At 32.4% G+C, this 13,553-nt stretch overlaps 2 protein-coding genes across 3 annotated transcripts in view; one reads left to right on the forward strand and one right to left on the reverse strand.

Moving 5' to 3' along the window:
• The window catches only part of LOC105167042 (omega-3 fatty acid desaturase, chloroplastic), a gene marked incomplete in the record, with an annotated part of 3,143 nt that extends 1,667 nt beyond the window's left edge, over window positions 1-1,476 (forward strand). Inside the window, 6 exon segments of one of the 2 annotated variants that reach the window (NM_001319690.1) lie at window positions 1-17; window positions 19-25; window positions 27-38; window positions 168-249; window positions 715-852; window positions 944-1,400. The exon segment at window positions 1-17 is cut by the window's left edge and continues 167 nt beyond it. In NM_001319690.1, coding sequence (NP_001306619.1) covers window positions 1-17; window positions 19-25; window positions 27-38; window positions 168-249; window positions 715-852; window positions 944-1,126 — 439 coding nt within the window. 2 annotated transcript variants of the gene reach the window in all.
• On the reverse strand, window positions 5,205-8,188 carry LOC105167043 (zinc finger CCCH domain-containing protein 29). The gene is made up of 2 exons (XM_011086600.2): window positions 8,037-8,188; window positions 5,205-7,556 (listed from the first exon to the last, which is right to left on the reverse strand). Exon 2 carries the CDS (start codon window positions 7,548-7,550, stop codon window positions 5,520-5,522), a length of 2,031 nt encoding a protein of 676 aa, XP_011084902.1. The 5' UTR covers window positions 7,551-7,556; window positions 8,037-8,188; the 3' UTR covers window positions 5,205-5,519.

Below are 13,553 nucleotides of genomic sequence, written 5' to 3' on the forward strand. Positions count from 1 at the left end.
GTTAGTCACTTCAATTCCAACTGATTATATGACTACTTCTATTCTGGGAGAAACGTATGCCTTTAATTTTGTTTACTAACTGTATAGACTTCTTTCAATTTCTTTTTAGTATTTGTTTGCAACGTTTGATCTTCTTGGTAAAAAGCTTGGGATTTGAATCAAATGCAGGGAAATGTAATGTGGCTTGACTTAGTGACCTACTTACACCACCATGGCCATGAGGACAAGCTTCCTTGGTACCGCGGAAAGGTAAAATCAAAACAGAATATTTTAGCTGATGTTGTGCCAAGATGTGAAAATTCCACCGAGAATAAACAGAGGTTTCTGGAAACTAAGCTATCTGGGAAAAAAGGAATAATTGAGCAGTTAGCACAAGAAATATATTGGTCTACGTGATCTTGTCGTGATTCAATTAGTTTCTACCTTTTAGTAATATTTTAAGAGAATACTTGTGCTAGGAAATTGCTGATAGATTATGAAATACATGCAAAAGATAAGAAAAAAAGGTAAAACACGAGTTTTACTTGATTTAAAGAATGCCCCTAAGTCTGCAGGTTGTCAAGTTTCTCTTACTATTATATAGTTTCTACAATACGGAACCTGCAAAATCTTATAACATTACTGACGATATACTCCATTACTCAGTCACTTATTTAGTTGTTGTGTTCGGTAATATAGGAATGGAGTCACTTAGTTATGTTTTTGATAAAACAGGAATGGAGTTATTTGAGAGGGGGGCTTACGACTCTTGATCGTGATTATGGATGGATCAATAACATCCACCACGATATAGGGACTCATGTGATACATCACCTCTTCCCTCAAATCCCACATTATCATTTGATAGAAGCTGTAAGTTTTCTCCATTTTGCTCGAGAAATTGTCCTCACTAATCAAAGTTCCATCAACAACGATAGAGCTCTGATTTCTGTTTCCTATGCAGACTGAAGCTGCTAAGCCAGTACTGGGCAAGTATTACAGGGAGCCCAAAAAATCGGCTCCTCTCCCATTCCACTTACTGGGAGATCTCACACGAAGCTTGAAGAGGGATCACTATGTGAGCGATGTGGGTGACGTTGTCTATTATCAGACAGATCCTCAGCTGACTGGAGCTGAGAAATCGTGATCTTGATAATATCAATGGCTGAAAAGCCAACTCTAAGATCTCGATACTTGGCAAGTCATGACTAACTCTCTGTTAGCTGTTGCAGACACTGGTATGAGCTCATATAACCATAATTAACTGCAGGGCCTTGGATTCTTTCACCAAGAGAATTGAATTTTTTCCTCCCGTGATGGAGTACAATATAGTTGTTATAGATCACAAACACTTGACGCCTATTTGTGCAAGGATGTAACGATGTCGCGATGTACTTCGATATTGAAGGAAAATTTTCTCAATAACTTGTGTTGGAGACGCTCATGTCATTTTACATTGTCCTTAGCAGATTCCAGGAATCCAGACTTATCAAACAACTTTTTGAGTTGATGGGATTTATGCAAAGTTTATATTACATAAATGATTGTAATTGTCTTCAAACTTTTTAAAAATAACTCCAGATTAATATCGTGGAAGTGGGAGGGTGGGATCTATTTAGACAACTAAGCACGAACATGGAATCAGAAAAACATATCAATTATCATCCTTTTTTTTATACAAGAGCCCCCAAATCAACAGTTATGTCGATGCTTTTTATTTATTGCAAAGGGATTCATCTGATGATAAATTTATAGCTTCTTGTGAGCTCATGTAGATTGACATAAACATGGAAACTCTATATGCACAACGCCAATTATAGAAGTGGAAAATTGCAAATTGGTTCTTGGATGGCTGCTGCACATCTTTCTCTTCTAATCATACACATATAAAACTAGTGGATACTTGAAATTTTTAATAATACATGAAAACTCAGTTTCTCCTACCACTAATAACCAGACAATATATGAACAGAAGACTTGTACTATAATCAGTTTTTCAAGATGATTTTTCATTATTTTTTAATTTAAACTTATGTCAAGTAGCTTAGGTGAAGTAATCTTGAGATGACCTCGGAGTCTGTCCCCATAACATTAAACTACTCCTCTAATAGATATTTTGTTCACCTTTTCATTCTTTTTAACTTCAACGCCTAATTTAAACTCATAACAATTAGTTTATGTGAAGTAATTTCTATGACTTTTGAGTCTGTCCCAATTCCATACACATTAACTATTCATGTTTTAGTAGATACTGACAGATATCGCATGCCATTCCCACACACATCGATTTTATACGTGTAAGTCAAGATAAATATAAAAATTTTACTAATATTTTGTCTTTCGAACTCTGTCCAACTCAACTTTCAAAATACAATAAAAATAGAAAATAATTATTGATAATATCATAAATGACTTACAATTAGGACCCACACACCCCTGGAATTGCATAAGGAACTCAATTGTGATTAGCTGAATAGATATCCAAATGAAGGTCTACCCAATACCATACCGGGTGTTGTGCACTCCGTGCAGCAGAGAATTACACATGCTCAGTAACAATAAAGTATTCTGTATTGTAGTTGGCTTAAGGCCCATTAATGTTCCGGACCAATTGATTGGGGATGATTGATTTCTATTGTAAAGGCCCGATGTATTGGCATGGTGTCTTGGGCTGGGCCTAAAACGACCAAACACAGTCCCTGGCCTTTGTTTATAAAATTTTCATGCTGTTGATTGGTGTCTTTTCATATATGATGAATGATGGATAATATATGATTAAGAGGATAATGTTTCTATTAAATTTAAATATAAATAAATTCTTAAAATGAAAGAAATATTTATTTCTTGAGAATAATAAATTATGCACATTTAAAGTAATAATACAACCACTACTATCATTTATTTCGTTATAATTAAGAGGAAAAAACATTTGGATGCATTTTGTAAATCAATCGATACTCTTCGATTGTGCCAAGTATTACTCGCTTTTTTTAACTGTAAGTGTAAGACTTATGATTTTATTTTTAAAAGACGTCTTACTAATGAATGAAAGGAAATATTAAGACTTATAAGGCGTTAAAGTTTGTGAGTACAAAATATTCAACTTTTTATCTATTATAAAAACTCTAAAGATGAAATGAAATTTTAAATCAACGATAGATTCAAGGGGGATGGGACCCACAAAGTTGAAATTTCAGACAGCCATCATCAACATCATCATCACTCTTTTCTTTCCTCCCAACTTCAGACCACTACATATGATAGTCAAAAACTCACACCTCTACCTTAATACCTCAACAATCAAAACTTCTCTCTCTCTCTCTCTCTCTCTCGTAAAATCCTGCACTATATTTATTTTTATTTTTAAATTATTTTTTAGACGAATCAAAATATAATTAATATTTATTATTATTCAGAAACACCTTATTTAGATATTTTAAACTGTTTTAACATAAATACATATATACATAAATATATATAAAAAAATATGATTTAACTATGATTTGACAATGAATAGTAATTTTTGTCTCTCAAAACACAACATTAAACATACAATACTTATTTTAAATTATTTTCAAAAATAAATCCAAACATTCATCCTATCTCTAACACACACTTATTTATCTTTATTTTTCTCTCTCTATCTCCACAAAACACTCAGAAAACGAATCCACACATTATGTTGCATTCCCAATAAGGTTTTGCTCCAATAATAAAATTAAAATTTATGGATCGTTATATCTATACTTCCCTATTTCTTATAATTTATTTATACAAATCGTTCATTATTGTTAAAAAAAATTATATATAAATTTATTAAAAAATCAATATTATTTACACAAATAATTCCTATTTTTGAAATATTATACTTACACCTCTAAAAAATGACAAATTATTACACAAACTATATCTACTTTTCGGCATTATGATAATTTATATAGTTTTAAAAGATAAAGATTATATATATAAATAATTCATAAAATCAATAAATATAATATAATTATCCCTAAAATTTATAAAGAGATGATATTATGGTACCGTGTTCTCAAAACAATCAGAAAAAATTCAAATAAAATCCATGATATTTAAAATAAATTAAGATTTTATATATATATATATATGTTTGGGTACGGTAATAAAGTTGTTAATGGGAAAAAGTAGTAGTTTATGAAAGTGGGGAGTAGTGGTGATGATAGTGTAGGTGTAGCACGCTTTAATAAGGGGTTTCTTTCAATTCAAATACCACTTTTTACTCACCTGAATTATTTAGTGCGATTATTACACTGTGTACGCTCTGTCTATTTTGGTACCGAAAGTGACCACCACTACCACCCCCAGCCCCGGGCATCCAACATTTTGGACACTTCTGCCTGCCCCTGCCCCTGCCCGCCCCATTTTTGCCCAAACCTAAACAAATCTCTCTCATTCTTCTTGCTTTTTAACTAAGTTGCCTCAATCCCTTGTACATAATTTGGATACATAATTGGGATTAACCTTTCTTTTCTTCTTCCATTTTACTCTATAGAATATAAGAAAAATATATGTATAAGAAAAAAATTTATATTTGATTGGAAAGAGTAAATGAAAGAAAAGTAATATTAGACATGTATGAAATTCTTTGTTTACATCCAAAAATAGGGGGAGAAGTTGAAGCATAAAGGTATCAGGACAAAAAAAATACAGATTTTATTTTTATTTACATATCTACAAACATAATTTATCTATGAAAAATTCCCTTTTTTATGTAAGATTTTGACATTTCAGTATTTAAAATTTACTTTTTTTTTTATAATACCAAACAATTTAACAGATATTATTATTTTCGTTAAATACTTTTTTTTTTATAATACCAAACAATTTAACAGATATTATTATTTTCGCTCCCAATCGAAGCCCCACTGCCAACCAATGTTATCATTTTCAATTCAATTTTATATAAATTTTCTGTGAAATAAAAATATGTTTCGATTATTGTATTTTATATTGAACTGTGAGCTCAAGTCAATATAATTCTTATGAGAACACGTATATCTTCACTTTTAATTAGTATTTCAAAACTTAAAACTTGGAAGTGGAAACACAAGCAAACAGTTCCGTTACAAATCCTAGATCCAAACATGGTGCTAAAACAAGTCTCTGAATTGGAAAGCAGTGAATTGTGGATTGTGGTGCACAAAGCTCTTACCAATTCAAACCAAAGTACAATAAACATTTAATACTTGCACTTAATGTAAAATGCAGAAAATTCATTCCTTTGATTTACTTATATGATCTTCAATATGGAAGAATACTCATATCGAAAAAATAAAATTAAAATTTGAAAAAAAATGAACAAATCTTGTTTCTTCAGTCTAATCTTTCCAACACCCCAGAAGCATATTCTGATCAGTAATGCTTTCAAGAAACTGTTAAGTCTCCCTCTTCAATCTACTCACTATAGATATAATAATGGTATAAATAAGAATTTGAAAGAATATCAACCCTATGCAGTAAACATCATCATCTTCAAGCAATTTTATGTGGCAAGAATGCTGCTCAAGTTAAGCCACAATCTGCTCCTGCTCTATGTACATTTGATCAAGCCAATGCTGCTGCATTGCATCATGAACACCTCCCTGCCTCTGCCTCTGATCACCACCGTATGCTCCGGCTGAAGTACCACCCGCCGGAACGTCTTTCACCAGTGAATTAACCCAAGACACATCTGGCTCATCGATGTTTGATGCAGCCATGGCTGAAGGTGTGTTGGTGTTACCACTCCGGAAACCGAAAGATGCCGATTTCCTAAGCTTGTTCACCTCCTCCCCATTGAAGCCCCAGTCTAACTTCCCATCCGGAGAGCTCCACTCTGAGAGTTTCGATGGCATTAGACTTGGTGAATTGGCTGAGCCTGAAAGGCTGGAGCGGTAGCCAACTCCACTGCGGTCAATAAAGCTCTGGCTCCGTTTTGTGAATGCCGACGACCTTGAATTCATGACGGCTGCAGCCACGGCCGCGGAGGAGTCAAACCCGTATGCGGAGGGCTTCCTTGACGGTGAGGAAGAGACGTTTGATGGGTAGCTCGCCCGCAGTTGGTTCATGTTCTGCCGGATCTGAAGCCCGGTAGGAGATTGTAAATGGGAACTGGAGGTGGTGTTAACTTTGGGTGAGAGACCTTGCAACTGAGATAGTAAGGTTGGATCGAGAGATCCGAAAACATCATCGAGGTTAGTAGGCTTCAAGTCCCCAATTCTGCTGTATGGGGAAGAAAGGCTAGCCATCTCCTCCACCAACTGCTGCCTTTGCTGAGTGCGGATTTTCTCCAATCCCAGCAACTCCATATCCAATTCCATATCTCTTGCGCTCAAAGTACTCTTGAGCCGGCTCCCCGGGAGCTGAAGGGTGGGTGGTGTAAGGTTGATCTTGTTCTGCCACATGCTTCCGCCCATGGGAGACGAACAAGAAACCGATGGAGACATGGGCGGAGTCGAAGAGTTAGGCAGCATTAGAGAAGAGGAGCCGAGGGACAACGGGCTAAGAGTTGTCAAGTCTAATGAATTAACCGACACAGACTTTGGAGAAGGCATAGCTGAGCCTGTCGAGGCGTACAATGGGCGCAACTCCTCCGGTTTGTGCGCAAAGAAGCACACTTTTCTCGAGCAACCGGTCTCGTCCTTGCAAAGACGGGTTCTGTATTGGGCAGGATGCAGCCAGGATTCAAAGACACCATGAGCATATTCGCAAGCATCGCCTTTCGCACAACTTCCCTTCTTGAATTCAGGACAAGGGACACAAGTATAATGATACTTCCTTGGATCACGCCGCCTCGCGTTCTCGCCGGGATGGACAAAAGGGCACTCAGTCCAGTCATGAGAATAAGCCCTCGAGCACGGCTTCACCTTGAAGCTATACATTCTGAACTCGTCCGTCCCATATATTCCGTTGTTTATATCCGGCAAAGATACATCAACCGGATACTCTTTCTTTTCGCTCCCATCTTTCACAGCCCGGGGCGTTTTTCCTTCTTCTTCCTCCTGATCACAAGCCTCGACAACACTAATTCCGTTCAACAGCATCTCCAGTGTTCTCCTCTTCGAATTGCTAGAAGATTTGACACAAGGAGCAATCAGGTCACCGGGCTTCTTCCCATTAACATCAAGAAGATTGTGATCGGCAGAGGCATCGATCAAGAGCTTGACAACCTCAACCGACGACCACGAGCCACCGGCAGCAGCACAGTGAAGAGCAGTGGCCCCATCGGAGCCACAAGCTCTATTGACATCAACCTTGCCAGTTCCAACAATATACTTCAAGATCTCTGTGCTTCCATATTGAGAAGCAATCATGACAGGGGTTCTCTCTTCAAACCCCATCTTCCTAGAACCAAAGCTTCTGCCATACCAAAAGCTAACTTCATCAACATCACAACCCCTCTCCTCTACTTCACATATGAAGCCAGCCAAATCGTCTGTGGCTGCCAGTTCAAGCAATTTTGAGCAATTTTTATGCAAAATCACTTCCTTCTCCTCTTGCAATCCAGCCTCCATCTTCAAATCAAAAGGGCTGAGTTTACTCTTAGAACCACCGCACATCAAACCCTGAAGGATAACCAAAGAACAAAGAGAAGTTAGCACCTTTCAGATGAATCACAAACTTCAAATCTCATTACCCATATGTGAATCTTGATTGTATATATACACACATACCCACACAGACATATATGTATACATAAATTCTCTACCAAGGTAGAGTTGTCTTAAACTGACTCTCCTAATAAAATACAATTCTTTTATTAAACATCAAAAGACCCATTCCAGCAAACACCAGGGTGTCAAGAGAAGAAGTTTGAAAGATCATCAAAATAACAAAAACCCTTTATCTATCTGAAAAATAAAATAAAATAAAAAAACTGCCTTACAAATCAAAGCCCACATCATAAAAATTCAACCTTTGAAACAAACAAACATCAAACAGCTCTTTCAACACAAGCAACTTCCTCAAACAACATCAAGAATATTAAAAAGTGATAAGATACTACTCTTTAACTCAAAAAAAAAAAAAAAAACAAACAAACAAACCTTATCAAGAGGGTATAAATCTTTGAAACCACAAAGACTTTGGGTATTGAGAGAATTATTTTGAGTTGTGGATTTTGTTTATATTACAACACAAAGTTGTGAAAGGAGGAGTGTTTGGAGGCTTGATATATATATTGCTCAAAAATTCAAAAGAGGTACGAGTCTTAGGAGGAAGGGAGTAGGAAAGTGTGACTTTTCTTCTTGCTTCTTTCTTTCTTTTTTCTTTTAATTTATTTTTTCCCCCTTTTTCCCCTCTTTCCATTAGCCCAACCAGTCAAAGTCAAACCTTCAAAGGGCGGGGCCCACCCTCACACCAGTTCTGTGTCTTACTGGTTCCATTATCTTAAACCCACCCGAACTGTAAATACAAATAGAAATGCAAATGCAAGTGAAATGGAAATGCAAATTCAGATGCAGATGCAAATTGAGATGCAGTTGGGGGGTGGGTGGGTCCCACTTGAATTGCTGCTGAGTACTGAGAATCCAATATCAAAAACCCGCATAACGGGTTTGTCCGTCACGTGTGGGGCTCATCCTCCCCTGCCCGGAATCTCAAAAAACAAAATCCTCGCCGGCCGCGTGTCACGTGTCGTTTTTTTTATCCTTTTCCTTTTTAATAAAAACGATAATTCTTACAAATTCTAAATATATTCACAGTACAATTTAGATATTATAATAAACTCATATCAAATTAATATTAATTACAATAAATTTACATTATGTGAAATATATACTATATATTTGATGGGACTTAAATTTATAACTTCAATTTATTACCGGACCTCAAACTTAATTACTGGATTTGATGGGTGTCAAATTCATCAAAAATAATTTCTACGAACACTTTTGAGAAGTGTGAGTAGGGTCGAATCCACGTGGATTGATTTTAAATTAATTCTTTCAAAAATAAAAATAATTAGGGAGTTTATAATTGTGAAGAAAAATAAAAATAAAAACTAAATTAAACTAAAGAGTTAATAAAATTAGAAGAGATAAATATAAGATAAGAGTATTCCAGTTAAAGACAGGATCCTGCTTAATTCCACGGTCGATCATAAATGCAAAAATAACAATCATTTATGATAGATAAATTGGTTATGGCAATTGGTACAACCTGACGACCTTACCTTTCCTTACCTTGTGGATAGTCAAGGAACTACCGTTTACTAAATCCCTAATCAGTAAACAACCTTGAGAACGTTCTCAAAATTTAATTTACTGACATCATTAAGAACTAGAAAGGCCTAATTCTAACCAATAAATTCCTACGAGGATTTACTTAAGTTAGATTGTGCATTCCCCGCAACATAATCGAAAATTTCTACATAATTAATTATACTATGTTAACACTAGTTATTGAACTAAACAAACAATTACGAATTTACAAATTCAATTGGCTAGGCAAAGTATTTTTGACAATGAATAACGGTATCTATCATCATAAAAAGCACAGAGAACAGGAGATATGAATGAAAGTAAAAGTATAAATTAGTTCTCACAACTTATTAGAATTAAGCATTCATCAAGTCTTCAATCGGAATGAGAGAATTAGCTAGACATGCTCATGAAACAACGCATAAAAAGCAAAGTAAGAAAAGACCATAAAAACACAGAAAAATAGAGAAATGAGAATTCAATGTCTGAAATTCGCAAGAGTTGAAAAGTTAATCCTTAAATTGAATTACATCACACACACATATATAACAATCACTAGATACCTAATTCTACTAGGATTAAAAGATAGATTCCTAATTGAATTAAAAGACTAATGAAAATAAAATTATTATTCTAGTTAAACTCCTCATTCATCAAAAGGTAGTCCAAACAGCTCCAAATTTTTGTCAAAAATCGAGTTTGAGACTTGTCCAAATTTTCATTTTGTTTCTTTTCTTCATTTTCCGCTCTATTTTTCCTTAGTAGACTAATGCTGCAAAATAATAATTAATTTGGAGCATTTTGGTCACAAAAGAGATCAAAATATCATATGAAATAAGCACAAAATGCGATCCCATCAAAATATGTTTATTTTTATCCAATTTTAATGGTGAATTTTGGGCTTTGTTTTTTTATATATTTTTTTTATTTTAGGTCGACTTATATGTAATGATTGATTTATTTTTTAATGGAAAATATTGACTTCAAATTAATAGTGTTGCTGGCCAAAATTCAAAAGCGTAGGACTCTAATTTATTATTGCTTTTAAATAATTCGATAATAATTATCACTTTAATTAAAGAAGTCAATAAAGAGGAACACTATCCAGTTTAAATATTCAGACATTTATATGTTCTCATTAAATGTCTCTCGCTCAATGTATATTTATTTGTGGTATTATTCTCAAAGAATATTTTAAATATATTTATTTGTCGTTTAAGAAAAAGAAAAAGTATCTCATCGATCGATTTTAATTATAATTTTTTTATTTTTTAACAACAAATCTTGACTCATAGTATCAATTATCATCATTATATTTATCCGTGCCGTATTAGACCGATGAATATTTATCTCACTTAATATAAATTTATTGTAATGCTTATTTATCTATATGTAATGTGATTTTTTTTGTAATTTATTATAATGTGAATTTAATCAGTGTATGGATCAATTATAATAAATATCTGTCAAAAAAAAAAAAAACCCATCTAATATTACATTTCCGTTAAGGTACTAAGGATCTTGTAAGAGTTTCTATGTTGTACACTTTGTGTTTAATGATATGTGCTTTATTGCTCTTTATTGAATTGAAATGAGTTCAAAATAATAGACTTTAGACTAAGGAAGATAAAATTTGAATTTTTGTAATAATTTATAAAATAATATATCTAATGTTTTATTACCTCCCTTTTTTCAATTTTGAATTTGGTGAAATGGAAGGTGCTTCTAATTTAAATAGTAAAAAAATAATTATTAAATCATGTTGAATCAAAAGTAGTTCAATTTCAATTTATAGTACGAAATACTGTTTGTTTGTGACGACATAGGTCCAAATTGAGGTGGGCTCGCAAATTGATTCACCACTAATCTTTTAAACTAAATAAACAAATGATTATTAGACTAAAATATGCCAAGAATTTTTATTAATTGTAACAAACTAACAAAAGTAGGCACACGGAAGTGGAACAAATGTTTCAGGGTTAATTATATCAGATTTCCTTTAAAGATGCAAAATTTTATACTTTCTTTAAAAATATTTCAAAGTTACACGTATATCCTTCTAAAAATTCATTATTTACATCTAACACCTTTTTGTGATGATTTGAACAAAAAATACTCACGTTAAGAAAAAATTACATAACTTTTTAATTTTACCCCTCATTTAACATTCTCATGTAATAATTATATACTTATAAGGAAAAGAATATAATAATATTAACTTATATCATGTATATATATATTATATTTATGCTCTTATAAATACAAAAATATACATGAAACTATTAAATTGGAGCAAAAATTGAAATTTATGTATTTTTTTTTACATCAGCATTTTTCATTCAAATCCTAACGAGAAGGAATCAAGTGTAAATGGAGAATTTTTAAGGGGATGTATGTATAATTTTAAATTTTTTTTGGCAAAAGTGTAAATTCATAGTTTTAAAAGAGGTTTAAGTGTGATTAATCAAATACTTTATATATAAAATAAAATAATCGTAAATTTCAGGTGGTGGAAATTTGAGGGTTTCAGCTTTGTATAAACTATACATACATGTCAATTAACATTATTGTCTAAACGCCCGACAAGATAAGATAAAGGATAAGCCTACTACCCACTCACTCATTCTTAGCCCCTGCTTTATCACATTAATATTATGGGTTCGAATCTCATTAATGTATAAAAATATTGTTTCATTTTATAGTAAGTATCGTTCTATTTTAATAATAATTATTTGATATTAACAATTAGTATCTGATTGTTATAATTATAATTGTTGCTAGATTATAAACATTTGATATTGATAATTTTAATCAATTTATTCAATAAATAATAATTTATTATTTTTACTAAATATCTGAGATGAATTTTGATTTTTAAATTATTAACTTAAACCCGATATGAATTTGATCCTATCATAATATTATTTATTTTCTATATTTAAAAATAAATATTTTTGCATTATATATTAACATATGCAACATAAATAATAATATGATGATGATGCTAACTTAGGAAAACTCTTACATATACAGAATATTTTTCATATATTATATAAATAATGATAATTATATTGTAATGATTGTAATGTGAAAGTGACGTGGATGAGGAAGGTTGGGTGTATGCTCATTGCTTCTCACTTTCTCATATCAAGTCAAAAAACTTTGGCTTTCTTTCTTTTGTTTTCTCTAAATATTAAATTATTCCATCAATTTATTAAGAAAATATATTTTTATTTTCGCACAATATTTTAGTACGAAAATAAATAATACTCAAGATTTTCTTTCAGAACGAGTCGTATGTCTGAACTTATTCAAAAATTGGAAAAATATATCATCGATCCATGTCCCGTTTTAATAATTTTTTTCGATGAATTTAATTTGTAACTAATTGTTGAGTGTGTGTTATTTATTTTGGCAGATAATAAATATAATATTTTACGTATAAATTGTATAGCATCAAACGATTTATAGAATCAAGTGGCCATTTTTATTTTTCTTTAAATAAAATGAAATATTTATGTTAAATTGTTCATTCAGTAACTCATAAACGTCCAATTAATGAGATGTCTGAATTGAAATAATAATCTCATCAAGTTTAAAAGTAGCAAAAGGATGAAAAAATGGAAGTATCTGGAAAAAGTATTAAAAGGGAAAATAAGGGGAAAAAATTGAGAATGTAATTTAATATTTCTTATTTTTTAAATTACACTTAAAAAAAAAGGCATTTTCATCGAGATCTTTATTTTTTACTTTATTTAAAATGTAAATAATACAGAACAATCACAAAAATATATTTAAAAAAAATATTAAAGACTAAGTGAAAACAAAAAATCACCTTATTCTTTCGACTTTTGTAAATAAATTCTGAGTGGTAGTATACAGAACGAAATGGAGAGTCACAGCAGCTTAGTTAGTTGACGAAATCGAGATTATGGGCTCGAGAGTTTGAAGAGTATTAATGGATCAGAAATCCAAAGCACAACACAGAATGCGTACTGGATTTTTTTATTGTAATTCGTATTTCATCTTCTACTTCATTCAACATACACACATTATACGTACAAGATGACATCATATATTTTATTTTTAAAAAAAAATATACAAAGAATGTGTGTTTATGTTAAATTAAAATAAAAAATAAAATAAATTTTACAACAAAAAGTAGCGCGTTGTGGTTGTGGGAATGGGTGGGGAACAGACTACAAACACCCACACCCACAATAATTCATCATCACACACGTACGCGCGCATTCTCATCTTCCACTTACCCCCCCACGTTTCTTATGCTTTCTCACTTCTCCTATTTTTATATTTTAATTATTTTCCAATTTTGTGGAGTGGATAACATTAATTTATATTAAT

This window comes from Sesamum indicum, linkage group LG7, assembly GCF_000512975.1.
Source record: "Sesamum indicum cultivar Zhongzhi No. 13 linkage group LG7, S_indicum_v1.0, whole genome shotgun sequence".
Classification (NCBI taxonomy): Eukaryota; Viridiplantae; Streptophyta; class Magnoliopsida; order Lamiales; family Pedaliaceae; genus Sesamum; species Sesamum indicum.

Excerpts from the sequence above, each read along its gene's own strand:
- LOC105167043 (XM_011086600.2), bottom strand. The coding sequence starts at position 7,550 with ATGTGCGGTGGTTCTAAGAGTAAACTCAGCCCTTTTGATTTGAAGATG.